The sequence below is a fragment of the Oreochromis niloticus genome, linkage group LG23, assembly GCF_001858045.2.
Source record: "Oreochromis niloticus isolate F11D_XX linkage group LG23, O_niloticus_UMD_NMBU, whole genome shotgun sequence".
NCBI lineage: Eukaryota > Metazoa > Chordata > Actinopteri > Cichliformes > Cichlidae > Oreochromis > Oreochromis niloticus.
In genome coordinates, this window is record NC_031986.2 from 41,474,893 (window position 1) to 41,495,613 (window position 20,721).

Consider the following 20,721-nt stretch of genomic DNA (forward strand, 5'->3'; position numbering starts at 1 on the left):
TTCCAGACGAATGTGCACCTGCCCTGTTGCACCATGGGGGACCCGTGGCGCCACAGTGGTGAGGGCGCAGTGATCATCTGCTTTCTGCTAATTGCCCTGCTGCCCCTAAAGGCGCAGGGGAGCTAGCCACCAGCAGACACAGCACGCTTAATCTGGCTGAGACCCCCGTGGGATATATTTTGGGAATGTTTTACTTTATTTTTTAATCAGACTCACTTACCTCACATGCAGGCGCACTGCAAACGTAAAGTATGTGTAGTTTATTAATATAAATTACCGTCCAAAAGTCTCAAGATACTCCTTGTTTGTTTGTTTTTTGCTGGGAAAATGGAAAATAGGTGCAGTGATTTTATGGAAACGTGCAAAAATACACAAAAACACGAGTTTGTACAATTTTAAGGAGCTGGAAACTCTTTCAGACATTTTTTCTTCTAATTTAGTAGCCTGAAAAGTAGGCTTCACAGATATTTCCCCTGGCTTCTTAAAGGCTGTTCAAAGCTCTGCTTTGGGCGGTGGCAGGTTTTTGTTCCATTCTTTGTTAGGATGATCCCACACTGCTTCAATAATGCTGAGGTTTAGGCTCTGGGGAGGCCAATCCATAACTGATTATTTTTTTGTTATTGTGTTTTTCTATCCAGGTATGCTTTTACTGCACTGGCAATGTGTTTGTGATCACTGGCATGCTGAAAATGAAATGTTTTCCAAGATTACTGGATGGTGGATCAAAATCTAATTCGATCTTTTATGATGGAATAATTTGCCAGAAGTGCTGCCCCAAACCATGACAGAGCCTCCATCATATTTTCAGATGGATCTAGACACAAAGTTAGAGCACCACCTGTTGTCACTAATTTTCAGTCCAGTTTTTGAGTAATGTAGCTCCCCATTTCCCTTCCCTAAGGGAAACAGCCCTTGAGACCATGGATCAACCGAAACTGGTCTCACGACATGTCTTTCAAATACTGTTAATCCATTGTTGACAGCTTTTTAGGCCTGCCAGTTTTTAGTTTTTAAAAAAAAATAAACTGCACACCATGATCAGATATGCCGATTTGTCCACTTACATTTCGTTGGAACTCAGCTTGGTGGACCATTAATATATTCAGCCAAAGAAAATGCAAATAGTCAGATACACGGACTGAAAATGAGTGAAAAAGCAGCCAATGTCTAAGAAAAGCTTAGACATTTTTAGATGAACCTTAGACAAAACTGAGAAAATTGCAATAAAATATAATTCCTGTATTCCTTGAATTACTTTTAAGTATTTCTTCCTCAGATTTTCCTCAACTAACCTGCACAACCTTCAAAGCAGCTGTCTTTTCCTCTTAGATCTGTTTTAGCACAGCAAAGTGTGCTGTGCAATTTTGCTTTGTATTAACCTTGAGAAATGGACAGCTCTTCCTATTTCTGAAGAGGTCATCTCTCACTCAACAGTGTGGCCCTCTACTGGTCCATCCAGGCACTGTTACAGTGCTCATTAGTTAAGTTGCACAGTATATTAAGTCATACTATATATTAGTTTAATCAAACCTTGAAAAAATTTGATGTGATTTGATTTGACTGTACTAACGTAGCTTTCTCACACTAATGAATAAAAAAACCTTTACTCAAGATTGAATGATGAAATTTCAAAGAAAGGAAAAAAAGGATGAAATGAAATGAAAATAATATGTATTTATACACTACATATTTTCCTCATCGCCACTATCTCAGGGTACATCAGTTAGAGCAGCTACTGCTGTGTATTAACACTTTCATCTCTTTGTGCCGACTCACAGGTGATAAGTATCCCATGTGAATGCATGAGCGCTGTGCATCTCTCACATTTTTTAAATTTAGAGTGGAACAGTCTATAAGTTTGAGGTAAAGGCTCAAGGTAAAGAATTGATAATGTAAAAGAAAAAAGAGCAAGTATTTCAGAATAAAATCACAGTCTCACAGTTGAAGTCTTTTTTTTTGTTTCATCTGGAAAGTAAAGTCGACTGAGGTTTGGAAGACAGCATGGGAAGATCGTGATGTGAAAAAAAGATGAATTGCTGGATGAAATGAATTTTAACACTCTCAAAGTGAGAGACACTCAAACAGACATGCACAGATAAAAACATACTTAGACACGACCCCTCCCTGTGCATTTAGCATATCAGCAGAATAAACAGGATTCCTATAAACGGCAAAGGTGTTTTATTTAGATGAGGCTTCAAGATTTATGACTGCTTTCAGTGTTTCATGGAAATAACTTCACATTTAATGTCTGCTGCATAATCTCGGGTGAAGCGCTGTGGGTGTGATCTGATATCGACCGAGCTGATTCGGCTAACTCGCCTTAAAATTCAGTGAGGTTTAAAAAGCTGCCAATCCTGTGACGGGTCATCCAATTAAATTCAGTGGTAATACATAAATATCGGTGCTAACATTGGCGACTAGAGAGATTTTTACAGTGCCCCTAACAAGAAGCATGTAAAAAAGCCATCTGACGGACGTTCACCTCTGAGGTGTTTGGATGCAGCCATCAGGTGAAAGTGTCGTATTTTTTTATATTGCATTCTCATCAGGGGACTGTTTCTGACCTGAGATAGCTGCTAACGGCCCGTTGTCTCCACAGGTGAGCACGGCTCAGCTCTCTCGTTACTGGAAAGTCTATAATTCACGAGTGTTATTGCTTCCTGCAAAACCTTATTGCTGCTAGCCAGAGTACTCTACCAGTAGCACTAATCCCGAGTTATTTCACCTCATCAGCGCAGACTGTAATGTGCATCTTCTCTATTTTATGCCCACACACACACAAAGACACTGCAGCAGAAAATTAACCTCTGAAATCAGTGGAAGCAAATGTTACACCAAGTCTCTCCTCAGCGCTGCCGCACTTAAGAGACCAAATCACAATCGATGACTTCCTTATCTACATCTGATTTTCACTCTTCACTGGCTGTCGAAGTTAGTCCCAATCTAAAAACACATTCCCGCGAAGCTGCAGTCAAATAAATATACAGTACCGCCACATACAATATACAGCAGGCCAACCAAATTACAATACAAGCCCAGGTTGCCTAGTAACAGTGTCTCCAGAAAGCTTTGTTGCAGCTTGATTTGCATCCAAAAAAGATAGATGGATGCTCAAGGAATATATATATGCCATCATGTTTGCAAACACGCGCACACTCACTTCCTCACACATGAAAACGCACACCTACATGGGCAACACTCCTGAGACGATTCGGAGGCTGTTTTCTGCTTGACTTGGTATGCAAAACGAAAACATGGAGCCGTGCTTTAAAAACAACGAGCCTATCTAACATCTGGCATCATTTTAGAGTGCCAAGAAATATTGCCTCTTCAATTATTAGCGCAGTAACACAGAGGGAATAAAGAAATATATCATTCGGTTTGAGATATTTGCCAAACGGACTAACTATTTGCTTTAAATAAGCTGGTGGGGATCTGTGGAGCTTGACAGCTGCACGGGCATATTGGAAGACATTTAACCTTCCTAACAGTTGACAGGATAAACGTTTGACAAGCTGAAAGTGACAACAGTGATGGAGAAAATAAAAGGGAGTGGATGAGAGTGTGTGCTTGCGTGCCCGGGCCTTGTGAGTTTTGTCCTGTATGTTTTTTGCCTTTGTGAGAGTGCTCAGAGCAGCAGTGATTGGCGTGTCCTCTACGCTTGATTGATTTGAAAATATAGACAAGATGTCGCCCGTATGAAAGCTACCAATTTATAAGCCTTCATCTCAAAACTTCAGAGAGACGCCGGCGCCATCAAAATCAGAGCAGGAGTTTGTAGCTACCAATGGTTCAGAAGTAGAAAAGCCCTGGCAAGCAAAGTGACACCTCGCTAAAGGCTGCCTGCTAGCTCTATAAATCCTCTCCCTTTGTATTCTCCTCCTGCCTCTTTCTTTTTGTCCCTTTCTCTCTGACTTTGTCTCTTTCTCTGTTTGTCATCCACTTTCTGCCTTTGTCTAATGTTTCAGTCTCTCTATTCCCCTTTGCTGCGCGTCTCTCTTTATTCCATGAGGCTGTGATGAGACACCCTGGAAGTTAACTTGTCCCACAGCTCGCTCCGAAATGAATGACCTTGATGTAGCTCGCCTGCAGTTCGAGTTTGTGGTGTTTTTCTCGCAGTGTGACTCTTTGCATATTCCTGTTTGTGTTTGAGTTTCTGTGTCTCTGTAATCACTGAATTGTAAAACTATGTGTGAGAGCCTTATCGTGCGCAGGGAGCTTCTCAATTTTTTCCCCCCTCATTCCGTGCGGTGATAATTCTGTTTGGGAACTGTACCACGTCAAGAGATGGGCAGGGGAGAGGCACATGGAGGTACCATTTAGATAAAACAAATTGCCAGCTGCCGAGCAGGAGCAGTCACCTTTCAGATAAAAAAAACCAAAGGGACTGCTGTGAGCAGCGATGTGCATGTGCCCAAGATTTTGTGCATTTTCACATTTGTGTGTGACTGTGGAATCTAAAGGAGGTGTAGCTCCGTCCTCAGCCAGTAATCCAGGCTTTCCAGGCAGTCTTTTTCCATAACAAGTCACAGAGCCATTTTCTCTGGCCTATAACTATAATGCTGTGATGGGACAAGCAGCAGTAATTAAAATCAATAGCCAGGACTTTTCCAGTCTCCGGCAAGGTCACGCGCTGCCCAGTAGAGAGAGAGAAGGAGAAACAGAAAGAAATGGGATTGCATGAATGGGCAGAGCCAAATGGGGAAATATGTGAAGAGGTGAGGTGTCATCTTATTTTAATTAACCTGCACCTTGGAGGGCTGGCACTACTTTAATGCACTAGTGTGGGCACTAGGGGGTTGTATGAGTGTGCATGTGTCTGTGAGTGTGTCTAGTTTGTCCTTGCCAGCCATTACTGCGAGCCCATGTTGCCACGCACGAATCAGGTTCCTTCAGGGGGTGGAGGGGGGAGTAAAATAGTATATTTTTCTCCATGTTTTTTCAAGATTTACCATTTTCCTTTGTCCAGCTTTGAAGGCTGTAACATGACCCTGTGAGCCTGCTCCAGTAGGCAGAGTGGGTGTGGTATAGCTAGCCACTAGCTGCATTTGTATTCTGCTGAGGACGCCGCATGCAGAGACATTTTCCTTTCTCCTCCTCTGAAGGAATAATCAGCCTTGCCTTTCACTCCCTTCTGCCTGAAAGAGGCTGAGTGATTTAGCTGGTTTTGTTTCAGTAGGTACCTGCAGGGACATCTTCAAGTGGTTGCATGTATGTGTGTTCACTGTAGCTTTCTGTGTTGGAACTTTGCCGAACCGGGTATATTAGGGGTTTGCACAAACATATGCATTTCTTGTTTGTCCTTCCTGCCCTCACTTTTCAGGCCTGAGTCAGAAAGAAAAGTCTTTTCTGTTAGAGTCAGCGCAGAGCAGTCTGTCCTGTTTGTTGATTATCAGGTCCTGTTCCTATCGCAGCCCTGATAGCATCTTCATCTGATCTGTTGCCAGACTCGCTAGCTCACTAGCCAGCCCTGCCATCGCACAGCCGCTCCGCTGTTAGCCGCCACCCCTTCCTGTATATCGCCGTATCAGTCTCAGATCTGCCATCACCCTGCTCTCTCATCTTCTCCTTATCTCCTTATTCCACCTTTCTCCCAGCTCCCACTACCCCAAACCCACCAATCACTCATCGCCCTCATATTTTTCTTCTTTTTATCCTCCACTCTCAGAGCATCTGCCAAAGCTCCTACGGCAGCACCGTTGTTCCCCATGCTTGGTCGTCTTTACAGAAACTGTCAAGGCAGAGTCAGTGAGTGACAGGACAAGACATGTGAGACTGGTACAAAGATGGAAAAAATGAAAGAGAAGAGAGGAAGAGGGAAACTTGCATGCTAAATTCTCCTCACCAAGTCTTAATAGTGAATGCTAAACAAAAGAAAGAGAGGAAGACAAAGACACACAGATGAAGAGCGGTAAAGGAAAACATGTTGAGTAGGCAGAGAAGTTCTGTGGACTGCAGCAGTGCTGTCCCGGACCCCATCGATCATCCTTGAAGTGCCAGGATCAGTCAGCTTTATTTAGCTCTGAGCCCAACATACACAGTGCACAAGCACAACACACAAACAACAGCACTTAGTATCACACGCGACGCCCAAACGAGATGCTTACATGTTTCTAATGCCATTTAGCTCTTCTAGTTTCTCACAAGCTCAAATCATAACTAGAGACATAAAATGTAAAAACCCAAAAACCAATAAGGTCTTAGTCCCTTGTGGTCACAGAAAGTCATTTTAATTACAGAGTTGGAACACCAGTTGGCCACATTTGAAAGTCACAGACATCATTTGTAGAAATTCTCAACTTACCCGACATCAAAATTAAGCTGTCTTGTTTTTGGCATATGACATTTTTTCTTAATTTAGCAGGAGCGTCGGTGATGATTACCCTTCATTTTATACGCATGCTATAAAAGTGTCACTCAGGCTCATTATTGTTTTGACTGAAAGATCTTTATCTGCTGTTTTTACCACAAATCATTTTTTTGTTTGCCTGCAGTGGTTGATACAGAATCTGCTTATATTTGCCTCTTTTAAAAAGCTAAACTACGTCAGGAATGCAGATTTAAAGCAAGTCTGAAAGAGAGACATAGTCGAATTTATCCAGTTAGTTTATAATTCATCAGTCTTTGTATTTATTTGCATTATATTGCTGGTGGCTTTTTATTGAATACCAAGTCTATGAGTTTTGTTACATTTTGTTATGTATGTAATTTTGCCTTAAATCGCCGTGTTAACTAATTATCACAACCAGTTCTCTTTGTATTTTGTCACTGTTGGCTCTTAATTTTGTAGCTTCAATTATGCAGTATCATGCAAAAGTCTTGCCACTCCCGTGTCTTTATATGTGCTGTGTGTTCTTAAATATTTGAGGAAAATTGACAAGTGGGGAACAAAAGACAACGTTGCAGGCCTAAAAAACCATCCACAGCAGATAAAAAGGGTCTGAAAGTCACAGAAATAGGAAAGAAACCCAGAAAATAGAAAAAGAAATCAAGAAAAGTACCGTCATATTTTGATCCACCGTGCAATGACATCTGGAAAGAGTCTGATTGGCAACGGCTTCATTTTTCAGCACAACAACTACTCCAAAGACACTGCCAGTGCAGTAAAAGCATACCTGGGTAGAAAAACACACCACTGAACCATCTCAGACTCTGTTTCTGTCCTATATGCTCGCATGTATGATGTACGTTTCAATAAATTGCTGCACCTATTTCCTATTTTCTTAGAAAAATATAAAGATACGACTTTTGCACATTACTGTATATTATAAAATTCTAGAGTTTGCCATAAACAAAACAGAAAGGTAATGCATTTCCAAGCAGATAATTACCAGATGATATCCTCCTCATTCCTTCAGTTGTGTTCCTCCTTACCAGCTGAACTTCTCTGGAAGAAGGCACGATGGCACGTTGATGCAATTTCTGCATTATGATTTCTAAGTGCTCTGTATCCTTTACTATACATGTCTCCTTTTTTTTTGGAAAAGTGCTTTGGTCTCAGTGCTCCTCATATTTTTGCTTGTCTTAAACCTTCAGCACCTCAGATTGAAAACCTGTCAGTGGTGTGAAAAAGTATTTACTCCCTTCCTGATTTCCTAGCGTTTAGCATATTTGTCACGCTTACGTGTGTCAAATCGTCCAACAAGTTTTAATGTTAGTCAAAGATAACCTGACTAAATACAAAATTCATTTTTTAAATTATGATTTCATTGATTAAGAAAGAAAAGTTATCCAGACCTACTTTGTCCTGTGTTAAGTCATGAATTAACTGTGATTAACCACCTTTCTTGGAAAAACGTTTCTCTGAACGCACTGGCACTGGATTACTGGCAGACCTGTTAAATCAAGAAATAAAAGCCATTTTCCACTAATGGAGAAAACTTGGAGCAGTGGTGAACCTTCCCAGGAGTGGCCGGCCGACCAAAATTACTCCAGGAACACATCGACGACTCCTCCAAGACTTCACAAAAGAGCCCAGAACAACATTAAAGAACTGCACTGAAAAATATGGTGGTGGTAGTTTGATGGTCTGGGGCTGTTTTGCTGCCTTGGGACATGGAAGACTTGCTGTGGTAAATGGAACCATGAATTCTGCCGTCTACCAAAACATCCTGAAGGAGATGTTCACCCATCTGTTCATGATCTCAAGCTGAGGCGCACTTGGGTTCTGCAGCAGGACAATGATCCAAAACACACCTGCAAGTTCACCTTTGAATGGCTTAAGAAAGTGTGGCCTAGTCAAAGTCCTGACCTAAATCTGATTGAGATGCTGTGGCATGACCTTAAAAATGCTGTAAATGCTTCAAAACCCTCCAATGTGGCTGAATTACAACAATTCTGCAAAGATGAGTGGGCCAAAATTCCTCCACAATGCTGTAAAAGACTTATTGCCAGTTATTGCAAATGCTTGATCGCAGCTGTTGCTGTTAAGTGTAGACCCTCAGTGATGCGGTTTAGGGGGGGATCACTTTCTCACACAGGGCCATGTAGGTTTGGGGTTTTTTTTCCACTTAATAATAAAACACACCTTCATTTAGAAAGGGCAGTTTTTGTTTACTTGTGTTATCTATGTGATCTGAAACATTTAAGTGTGACAAACATTCATAAAACAGGAAATCAGCACTGTAAATGACCTTTCTGATTTCTCTGCATTGGGTTTATCTTTTGTCGTTGCAGGCAAAGGCTTCCTGCCAAAAATGTCTACTACTACCGCTGCCCTGACCACCGACGCAACTATGTCATGTCTTTTGCCTTTTGCTTTGACCGAGAGGACGACGTGTATCAGTTTGCCTACTGCTACCCCTACACCTACTCGAGACTGCAGCATTACCTGGCCACCTTGGAGCGCAGGAACCTGCCTTACCTGCAGAGGGAACAACTGGGACTCAGTGTGGTAAGAGTTGGGAGGTGGAAAGTGCCGTGAGCAGCTGGAGGACAAAGTGTGTGAGGGGTGCTTGTGGTTATGGCTCGAGCAGAGAAGTCGAGTAGTGGTGAAAATTAGAGAAGGAAGGGTTATAAGGCATATTTTTTATGTGTGTTCAGATTAAGGAGGTCCAGATTGGTAACTCGGGTGTGCCTGCCGGTCATAACTTCAGCCTCTTGTGTTATTATTAGGATTGTTGCACTCTGAGATGACAGACTGTAAGCCTCTGGGTGTGTGTGTGAGTGTGTGTGTGTGTAAATGGCTGTGTGTGTAATCAGCAGCGCTCTCACCTCAGCAGTAGCAGCTAGTGTATCATACACGCTGCCTCAAGTCTTGTCTGCTCTTATCAAATAATTGTAGGAGAAAAACTCATTAGAAATGCTTGAGAGATTACGACTTTTTCTTCTGTCCTCCAACATTTGTCAGGGAAAGCTTGCTGCAAGGGGTTACTATGAAAGTACAGGTATTTATAAGGAGCACCTGACCATGAAATGCAGAAAGGACTCTGAAAATTAGAAACCATGGCATGAAACAGCTGATAGTATGGTTAAAAAAAAAAAAGCAGGAGTAATGTCCCTATAAACTAAAGATCTCTTGACCTACAATGATGATAACAGTGTAAAACTGGGTGTTTCATATTCTGATTATGGTAACATTTGTAGTAAGATCCTTCTGTGTTATTGCAGCATTGACTTGATGAGGTTGTTCGGTGTAAAAACTTTCACTGATGTCAAAGAGAAACTCGCAGCTTTGATGTACGACTGTCAGCAATAGTGCGAAATAGTGAGACACTTTTTGGGCCGTCGTTTCAGGATATGATTAATGATCGAGTCGTGATGATTCTAAAATAGACGACATAAATCTATTGGGTTTCTTTTTAACAGACTGGCACGGTTTAATCAAGCATTTATAACTGCATATGGCTGACTAGCATCAGCGTCAACATTTAGCTAATTAGCCTGTCATTACATAATACAAGTTAGCAAAGCAGCTGTTCTACTTATCCTATATTTATACTAGTGTTGTTTACACAACACAAAACTTTTTCTAAATAAAACACAATTAAATAGACGCACAGTTAACATTGCGTTAACACGGAGTCCCTGCAGTTCGCTGCTGTGATCTTTGCATTTCTTTCCCATGTCACATAACCCTCCTCGTATGTCTGTGTCTTCTTGCATTGTTACTTTCTTGCACGTAGATGCTTCACTCTGCGTTGTCAGTATCTCTTTGGTCGGTTTGCAGCGGCTCTGGGTCAGGGTATCACAAGGTGGTACGCTCGAATCACCACACAACACCTTGTGATTGCAGCTCTAAATGGAGACCCATGTTTATAGCCCATTACTGTCATGTCTAAATATAAGGACGTTTTTCATTGTTTGGAAAAAGTATATTATCCCCCAAACTGGAGTCTTTCCACCATAAACAAGTACTTTAGGTGCCTAAAGTAATCCAAGCATCAAGTGACATGGAAGGTGTACAAGTAGTCATGTATATAAGAACATTTTTCTATGCAGTCCTTTGAAAACTTACTGTTTCCGTATGAATTTAGAGGGTAAGTAGCAGCCCGGAGAATACCTTTTCTCTCTAAAAGGAACGCCACAAATCTTGGACAGGCACGTAAACAAAAGTGGAATTACCTGGCTGCGTTGGATGAAAACCAAACACAAAACACCTCACACCAAGTGTCACACGGTGGTGGATGGGTTGTTGTGCTGCCACAGAACCTGGAGACATTGGAGTCATTGATTCGACCATGAAATCTTCTTCTAATGTGAGGCCACCTCTCCAACACCTAAAGTTTGGCCATAATTGGGTTATCCAACAGGAACAAAGATCCCAGCAGCAAAATCTACTCAGCTGTGCTGGTCCACCTCAATGAACTGAAGCAACGCTGTAAAGAAGAGTGGGCTAAAATTCCCTCACAACGATGTGCGAGACTGATAAAGTCATACTGAAAACGATGAATTCAGTTTATTGTTGCTAAAGGTGGTTTTGCAGTCTCCTGAATCTTGGCGTGTACTTTTTTTTCACAGTGTGCAAAACTCACAGCTCTTAATCTGCAGCCTCAGAGTGTACGCAACACTTTTCTAATGACAAAAAGAGTGCAGTACAGATGGTAACAAACTCTGACTTCTAATGTTGTCCGATAGCCTCGTGACAGAAACTTAAACTGGTCTTTAAACCTCTTTGTTAAATGGTTTGCTTTTTCTCTAGCTTCTTCAAAGTAAAACGAGTCTACTGGTTCACCAGTTTAACACTTTTATTGTGTAACAGGCGTGCTGAGTTTGGCTCTACGTCATGAAAAGCAATGAGGGCAACCCAAACCAGTGGTAACACTGGATGTGTCCTCTGCTGTGAACTGATTGTGCGTAATGTGTATAAATAATTTAGATTCATGGGAAGGACCGAATCCCATTTTCCGAAGAAAAAAAAGGAATTCTGGGATATAAAAGAATATAGTTATAATAGAAAGTAAAAAAACATAAGTTGCATAAACATATTAATAAATGTGGTTTGAAATAATGACAGTCTTTGTCCTCTGTGACAAGAAATCAATTTTTAGGAATAGTGTTTGGCTGTAGGAGGAGCAGCTGCTTTGTTTACCGTCAAACATTTACAAATTTTGCAACTGTAATCGGTTTTCAAAAGACAGCCTATTAAACATCTACACGAGGAAACACTGATGTAGGATAAAACGCCAGGAAAACCAGGATATTGAGTGTTAGCGTGTCCCTCCAGGTCTACTCTTCTCTGTCTATACTATCCTTGTGTTGTGTGTAACACTGTGTAATTACTAAGTTATACAGTTCAGCCTGTGCGCTTCACTGTTTTTGCTTCATTTTTAAGCCACTTGTTCTGCGAGCAAAACTGAAGGGAACAGAAAGAGGACAGGCGTGGTAGATTTGGCTCACTGGATCAGTATTAGTATTCATAGTCATAGAGACGTTTTATGACCATATTTTTCTCTTTATGTTCTCCGGTCCTGGGTGGCAGACAGCCTAGCCCCGCCCTCTCATACCCCTTTTTCTCCTGCCGCGACCTGCCCTTCTCTCTCACAGACACATATGCTACTCCACACATACAGGTCAGGGAGAAAGGGATGAGAAGGGATGAGGAGAGCTTTCTGGCTGCATCAAAGTTTAAAGACGGATTGCTGTAATTTCCAAGGCAGAGTCTATGGAAACGGCAGGGACACCACAATAGCTTTAACCTTCTAATGGGTACAGTTATCTCATAAGGATGGAAATAAGAGCCAGGGCCATTTGCACTGGCATTCTTCTATCTTGCTGACTAATTTGTTTTCTGTAATGTATTCCTCTGAATAAAATCTCTGCCATCCAGCCGGCACTGGGAGCGTCAGATACTGTACCGAAAAAACAGAAAAATTGTAGTTGTCTTCTTTCTTTTTCTTTTTTACCTGCAGCTCTTTTCATTATTGAGTGTTTACTGATTTATAAGACAGGTTGTTCTTTTTTTTTTTAACCCAAATCAGGTTTCACTAAAGCAGAGTGATTTGAATTTAATGTGTAAATTACATTGAACCAGACAGAATGTATTCCAGTTGAGGTGCACTGGAAAAGACAATTTAATTAAGAGAGAAAGCGAGAGATTGAAATAGAGGGACAGAGACTGAAAGAGAGATGTAGCATCTCTGGGATGAATGAAAAGGGCAAGCCTGGAGGATTTGAATATAACTTTGAGATACTCAGTTCTGAATTATTTTCACTTTCACCTAGTTTTTCGCCTGCTAATTAAGACCTTACAGTAATGCTGGGATTCACCTAACTTTCCTTACTGCATATAATAGTGAATGGAAATTCCCTGCACCTCCCGCGAGAAACTTCTTTACTGCACATCACCTGGCATGATGAAAACAATCCCATCATCTTGTTTCTTTTTATCATCATTAAAAGCAAAAGAGAAAGCAAACAGTTATTATCTTAACATGAGAGTCTGGAAAATCCCTTAAAGTCTCCCTAATCGACTTTAAATGGTAGATATTTACTACATTTCTTTAGTTACATTGTAATAAAATATAATACAGCTTTGTTTTATTTTATTTGCAAGCGTGTTTGTGCTTCCTTCCTACCTTAGCTTACATATTAGCAAAGCTGTTCAATCTTGTTTTTTTCCATCTAAGAAATACTGATAAATGTGTTCATTTCTCATCTTCTGATCATATATGCTTTCATTTCCTCACGCATAGATTAAAGTATTGTATCACCTCAACAGCTGGAAGCAATCAGAAAATAACACTGACTTCAAACTGTACTAAAAAAAACCCCGAGCAACAAATACTCAACACGTTCAAGCTTTTATTTTGGCTACTACTTTATTATAGATTTAGCATGATTTCTGTCTTCTGACTCTTCTCTTCTCACGTAATCTCTACAAGAGATTACATGAGATTACGAGAGATGTCCCTTCTCACATGTTGCACACAGCAGTGGAAATCTGTTTGATGTCCACCGATGCATTGGATCATGCATATTTTGTCCTCACCTCTTAACAGCTGCAAGCACTGCAAAGAAAAAACTGTGTGTAAATAACAAAGGATGTCTCTGTTATCTACAGTCACACAGTAGTAGGAAGCTGGCTGGTTACAGACCATTTAATGTCCAGCCACATTGGACATTTATGTTCTTGCATGATCCCCACAAAGCCTGAGGTTTGGGGCTGCAGTGTTTGTAAAAATGGGTCTCTAAAGGCCAGAGCTTGGTTAGCTTAGCTTTGCTTAAAAACTGAAAATGGGAGGACGTAAAATCTTTTACAAGCAAATGAAAGCTCACAATTGGATCTTTGTTAAATTTGTTTAACACCTAAGTGTAAAAGCAACAATCTTATGGTTCGTAATTGTTTATTGGGACCAAGCAAACAATGGAGACTCCAGAAAATGACTGCTAGACAAGAAATAGTGTTATACTTAAATCCATGTAAAGCAGCTAGGCTAAGCAAAGGCTTTATACAACATACTGTATTAACAACACAGCACACCTTGATGTGATTTGGTGCTACGTAAATCAAACTGAATATTTAATGTACAGATATCAGATTGGTCTTAATCTTTTCATCTCTCAGCAGGAAAGTCTATCACTATGTTCCCAAAATATCAAACTGCTATTTCCAAGCATATTTTGTATTTTTGTTAAAAATTTCTTTTAGGTTATTTAATATCAGTTATATATATTTCTTGTAATGTTACCTGGAAGGGAAATTTGTCCACAAGCAAGCTGCCTTGAAGACAGGATTGTTAAGAAAAGTCAGGCTAAGAAGTTCTGAGAGCCTCATAAGGATTGGTCTGAGCCTGGTGTAGGTCCACTGCGCATAGACGTCTTCAGGAAAGGGAATAATTTCAAGACATTCCTGAACAAGAGACAATGCCAGAGGTATCTCACCCGGACTAAGGAGAAAAAGCACCGGGCTGATGCTCAGCCTTCTAGTTAAAAGTAAAATTTGCATTTCATTCGAAAGTCCTAGAGTCTGGAGGAAGAATGGAGAGGCACAGAATCCAAGGTGTTTGAAGTCCAGTGTGACGTTTCCACAGCCTGTGATGATGCAGAGTGCCATGTCATTTGCTGCTGTTGGCAGCGGCTGATCCTCTCTATTTTATCAATTCCAAATCCAAAGCTTTATGGAGATGCTCATTTCTTTTTCCAGCAGGACTTAGTGCCTGCCCACAGTGCCAAAACTTGGACCAAATAGTTTGCTGACTATGTTCCTTCCGCCAACTCGCCTGACCTGAACCACCGGTCGAGAGGGAGACGAGAGACAACTGACCCAAAAATAGAGGCAAGCTAACGAATACTAAGGAGCTTGGAAAGAAAAGCGTCTGGACTTCTTTGAGTTGCTTGAAGACGTTTCACCTCTCATCCGAGAAGCTTCTTCAGTTCTAAGGGTCAGTTGGTGGGGAGTCCCAGATTTAAACCCAGTGGGAGGACAAAGGACCCCCTGATGATCCTCTACCTAATCACTTAGAACTGAAGAAGCTTCTTGGATGAGAGGTGAAACGTCTTCAAGCAACTCAAAGAAGTCCAGACGCTTTTCTTTCCAAGCTCTTTAGTCTACGATGACCTGGATGACTGAGAACCTTCACAGACAAGCTAACGAATGCTATCAAAACGTCTTACCTGTATGACAAGCCTGCTACAGTGCACTTCATTCACTCAGTAATTTATCGCCCCAGACAAATTCAGTACGCAAATTAACAACGTTTCTGTATTGTAAGTCATTTTGTGTCCCCGAAGCATCAAAACGAAAACCACAAGTGCAATATTCCGCTTTATGTGTAATTAACTTTTTGATGAGATTCTAATTGTTTGAGAGCGGTATATATCAAGCATGTAGGTTTGTGTGTATAAACTGATTCATTGATTATTTGCTCAAAGTGAATTTCCCAGCATTTGTTCAACACTCATGCCCTTTAAAGCCTCTACACAGACATCCATAAAAACACACACACAAAGACAAATACCAGAAGAATTTATTTTACTCCCCAGAGGAGAAGGTTTTGGATTCTTCCCGTTGCTTCTCTGTCGGGCTCACGGCCCTGCATCTGCTCCTCTGGTTCTTGTCTGTCTGAGCTTTTCCTTTTGTCGACCGTCCTGACAGCATGTGAGTAAAACTCTCTCTCTCTTTCTCCCCCTGAGGCATCCATGTCCATGGAGACACAGAGGAAGAGACAACATGCTATTGACCTTCTACTAAAAAGCCTCTTTGAAAAGATGCAACCATCTCCTCATTTTTTTACCATCGTCAGGTGTCCCCCAGCCATCCTGAATTGATGGCACCTTATTTGCCCACCTTGGGTGTTTTTCTTCTTATCTCATCAGTAAGCAGTGTCTGCCCAGGAGTTGCAGAGGCAGCGTTTTCAGGTTTTTCTTGTGTTGCGAGGGCAGAGCTATGACACTGTTAGTCACCTCTGACACAGCACAGCCTCTGCCTGTAGACCAGATGGGAAGAAAGTGTAAAAGAGCAACCTCGGGGTGGGAGGGGGAGAAGAGGCCGCTGACCAACATAAAGCTTCCGTGCAACTTACCAGGCCTGTCCTTGCTCACTGTTACACTGTGATTCAGCTCACATACCCACATCAAGTGAAACTATTGATCTCAGAATCACAGTCCAGAGATGTCACATCCACTCAGTTCCATTTTTCTTTTTTAAATCTCACAAATCAAAGCGAGATTATGATTGATCACCTGTGCTGTGTTGATGAAAAGCTGTGGTCAGCTGCAGTGACTTAACATTACTTAGACTGTTGTGATTGAATTTTAGACCTAATCCTGTCTGCTATCAGTGTTCAGGTACCATGTCTGGGTGTCTGCTTGGTGGGAGTGGAGTCTCAAAGAGCTCCCCCCCCCCCCCCCCCCCCCCGCATCTGGAGCACGAGGAGGGGAGTGGAGTGGAGTGGGCAGTGCAGCTCTATCTGCCTGGCTGCCTCCCTCTCCCTCTCCTTATCTCTGTGTTTGTACACCGTGTGCCAAGATCCAATCAATAGCCACTCCAGCCGTGGAGAGAGGAGAAGGTCAGCAGCCACACCGGAGGAGCCGGGTTAGGCAAACTGATGGAAACACAGGAAGCAAACTGCAGGCTTGGCATCATAGACTGCCACTGTGCTGATAAGAGCTCTTATTACATGGACATTTCATAATTACGTTGTGTATTTCACAAGTGATCTCGACTTCCTGTTTTAAACCTGCAGAATCTCTATTAGAAAACAATAATAAAGATATATTATGAGTAATAACTGAGCCATCAGACACAGCAGGAGCTGCACTTGTGTCTTCACTACTGAACATAGTGATTGGCGTTCATATCTTTCCAGCGAGGCTTTTTCCACACATCATACATTGTCATCAACTAATAGAACAGCATCCATTGTGACAGAGTGCCAGTTTTAATTACAGTAACTAATTAATGCCAACTTTCTGTGAAAGCAGACTCTGATATCTGGGTTCTTGACACTGGAGCTATTCTGTGAATGGCTCTGTGATTGGTTTGTAATGAAGAGAGCCCTCAAACAAGTGACTGTCTCGTTCAAAGGCCAGCCCCTGAATAGCCAATCAGGACTTCATCAGCATGATGTGGTGAGGTGATGCAGTTTCAGTGGTGAAAGTCCAGACTGTCTTTGTTTGAAAGCCATTATGACACAAATAGATTTGACCATATATTAGTATGCGAGCGACACATTCTGCCGCATTCATTACGCTGTCGTTATTTTTCCCTTCTCATTACTGTACCTACAAGTCAGACAGATGGGTCGAGAGGCAATCAGAAGTATTAGCCTTATTTCCCCCCAAAAAACATTTGTGGTTAGCATATATTCAAAACAGACACGAGCACTTCACCAGTCAAGCAAGCTGGCGCCACTCGAGTAAGTAAACTGCTTTTCCCCAAGCTGAGAGGTAAACAGCACAAGATAACAGACTTTTTTCCCTATAGTGGCAGACTGTTCATGAATGCATTAGCTGTGGCCTTAACATCAAACAGGAGAAAAATGTATTTTAAAGAGGAAAATGCAAACGCAAAGGACGAGGCGTACACTTATATCAGCGGGTGGAAATTTAATTTTCCCTATACTTTTTTCTTCCTCCACTAAGTTCTGATGAAGTCTCTCTTTTGTTTTTCTTTTTTCTTTCCTTGTCGTTAACTTTACAGGTCCTCGCGTTACCTCTTTGCCATTTCTTTTCCTTGTTTTTGCATTTGTCATAAATCGTTCTCCGTTGGCCTCGGGAAGTTTTCCGTTTTCTCCTGGCAGCAGCTATTAGATATCTGGATGAAAGAGCTAGACTCTTTATCGTCTAATAATATGTTAATCACTGCCTACAGCGGCCCGGCATCACAACTGTAGGGAAATTCCTCAAAGATGGAAAGGTCGTCGTCGTATCGTTGTGGGTTTCTTGGCAACGGCTCTTGTTTTTATTCTGCTTTTCTATTTTGCTTCATTAGCGAGTGACCCTTAATATATGAGACGCTTCTGAATATCATGTAGGCTGGCGCAAGAATCTGAGAAAAAAGCTTAAGCCGTGGCTGTCCTTTAGCCTCGGATGCTTGACTAAGGAGGCCGATCCAGAGGGAGCAGAAGATAAGCAGGTTTATGATCTATGTCCTTATGTTATAGTGCTGTATGGCCTCATATCTTCAACCAATGGTTCCCCCAGGATACTAGATGCTTTATTACGCATCTCCACCCTTGCATCTCTTCCATCTCTCTGGTGATCAAGAACGCAGTAATGAGGGAGAGGTGCCGAGGACCGCGGGGAGGGTGGGGGGAGCGCACGAGGCACGGCTGTTAATGTGTAGCCTGCTGTGAAAGCGAGGGCGTCTGTGTGTGCGCTGTGTTTAACTTTACAGTTTAACACAGTCCAGCAGCACTGTGTGTGGGCAAAATAGGAGCGATAAATAGATTAAAGTGTCACAGGTGAAGCTTTGCGAGTTGGATGTGTGATGTTCACGCAATGCTGACCCCTTGTTGATCCTTATTATAAAGCTGGCACAAAAGCACACAGATTTCGGGTTACCCAGACAGAGATAATATTTATTTTGGAAATTGGAACTTATTCACACCTTAATGGCTTAGGCCTCTGTCTCTCTTTCTCTGTTCTCTCACCCTCTTTCTCTAGTCTCCTTTGCTTTTGCATAAATAGGAATTAGGCTAATGAGAGGTTCTCTCAAACGGGTGATGTCTATGGGCGTGCGGTGCACTGAAAAGGAGAATGCTGTTCGTGAAATTAAAGACGACAAATTTTTAAAGCGATTCATCGTAGCAGTCTCTTTCCTTCTCTTTGTCTTTTCACGTCTCCCATTTCTTGGGCTTCACAAGCAAATCTATTCCCATCCTCTCAGCTGCGTTACAGCCATCTATCTGTCCTCCTCTGCCAATGGATATTTACTCCGTCGCTTTCTAGATGACTCTCAGGATGGAGCGTTGAGCAGCGAGCGCTCACTCTGTCTCATTTGGGTGTCAGGACTCAGTTCCCCAGAGGGGACACAAAGAGGAACAAAACAGATAGCATTCAAGGCTTTTAATAAATCAGAATACACCTTTCTGACAGTGTAATTGCTTTCCATTGCCCAAATTCACCAGCAAGCAGGAAAAGGAAGGTAAAGAGGGGAGAAAACAAGAGAACAAAAAAAGACAGGGAGCGGAGAGTAACGCCGAGCGGGCTGTACAGTAGATCATTTGTTCGAGGGAAAGAATGAAAATTAATGAAAAGAGAGTTGCTCGCCCTCCAAAGGCAGCCAAGCTTGAAATTCACTTTGAGGGAAACTTAATTTGTTGTAAATGGGCAAAAAACATATTACTGCACAGCGCGAGGGGCTGCACGGTGTGTCCGTCTGCTGCGTCTGTCTGTCGGCATGTGTTTGTGGCAGATGAGGAACGCCATGCTCTGAATAGCTCAGCTGAGAGGGGGGAAACACAGGAGCCTGTTAATAACTCCAGTAACAGCATTCTCTTTCTACATGACTGCTCTCCAGCACTCGCTTCTTGCACGTCTGAATACAACTCCAGGATGTGGAAGCGAACTTGTCAAAAGTTGCTTGCGAGGAATAAAGTTTGGCCCGTTCATATATGTCCTTCTGTGTGTGTGTGTGTGTGTGTGTGTGTGTGTGTGCATGCAAGCATGTACGCAGATGCATGCATGGTTTTGTGTTTGCCTTGCCTGGCAGGTATGAGTCACAAATTGAATCAGCTGATTCAATGGCCAAATTAATTGCGTAGAGATGCCGTCTTAAAGCGACGACGTACTGAAACCGTCGTTCTTTTCAGTGCAAGCAGAGTTTACTTGCTGAGATGTGGCATGAACAAGGAAATTCACTCTACAAAGGCTTTAAAACTGGAAGATATCCACTTGGTTTGGCTTACTCAGACTGCTGAAGCTTCATATTACCTTTTTGCTGAACTTGGAAAATTATCTTTGCATGAGCGCTGTGGATTATGTCTCCTGTCATTTACATTGAAATCGCTTCAGGAAGGGATTTTGTCGCAGCCAGGACGGACATTGTGAACAATTACAGCAACAAAAAAAAAAATCATATTAATGTAAATATGTGAATGTGTGCACTGATTTAATACCAACATTGGAAAATGGGGAGCTTATTCTATGAAGAGCAATTTTTAGTATTGAATTACACTTACATCAGGCATAAAAAATGTATGTGGTATAATGTAAGGGAATGCAGTCCAGCTAGGTCAAGTTTAACAGCGATGAATATCCTGGATATTGGATTAGGAACAGATATTTATATGCATATAGTGGCACCTTCGTCCTGGGTTCATATCCACCATTTGGCCGAGGCCTTTCTGTGTAAAGTTTGCATGGTCTGACTAGCGCTGGGACAGCCTGACGACCTATCCAGGGTGTTCCTATCCCTATGTTAGCCGTATGTTTGCTGGGTCCCTCGTGACCCTAAATTGGATAAGCAGCAGAAAATAAATGGATAACAGACAATAGCCTCCAAGAAAAAAGGAGCATCCATGGTGAGGAAATTGGGTGTGGATTATAAGTAGGGCTGGTTTACCTTTCACATCTAAGACCTTTTTGGATATGTGAGATTTTTGGCTTCAACTGCCTGTTAAAGTGAAAGTTTTCAGTCATTCAAAACAGCGATGGAAATACTACTGTGCAGGCTCGATATTTGCCACATGTCAGAATTTTCTCACTACAATGTGATGGATGAATATGAATACTGTGCAACTTTTAGCAACAAACTAGTTTTAAATTGTATTTTTAGGCACTTTGTTACTAGCAGTCTGTCACAAAATGCATAGTTTGTTCCCATTTTTTGTTGAC

At 41.8% G+C, this 20,721-nt stretch overlaps 1 protein-coding gene across 2 annotated transcripts in view; it reads left to right on the top strand.

Moving 5' to 3' along the window:
• Nucleotides 1-20,721, top strand: part of agbl4 (AGBL carboxypeptidase 4) — a 331,146-nt gene that overhangs the window by 166,151 nt on the left and 144,274 nt on the right. For both annotated transcript variants that reach the window (XM_025902946.1, XM_025902945.1), the window contains exon 5: nucleotides 8,680-8,896. In XM_025902946.1, the coding sequence (XP_025758731.1) occupies nucleotides 8,680-8,896 (217 nt within the window). The remainder of the gene's footprint in view (nucleotides 1-8,679; nucleotides 8,897-20,721) is intronic.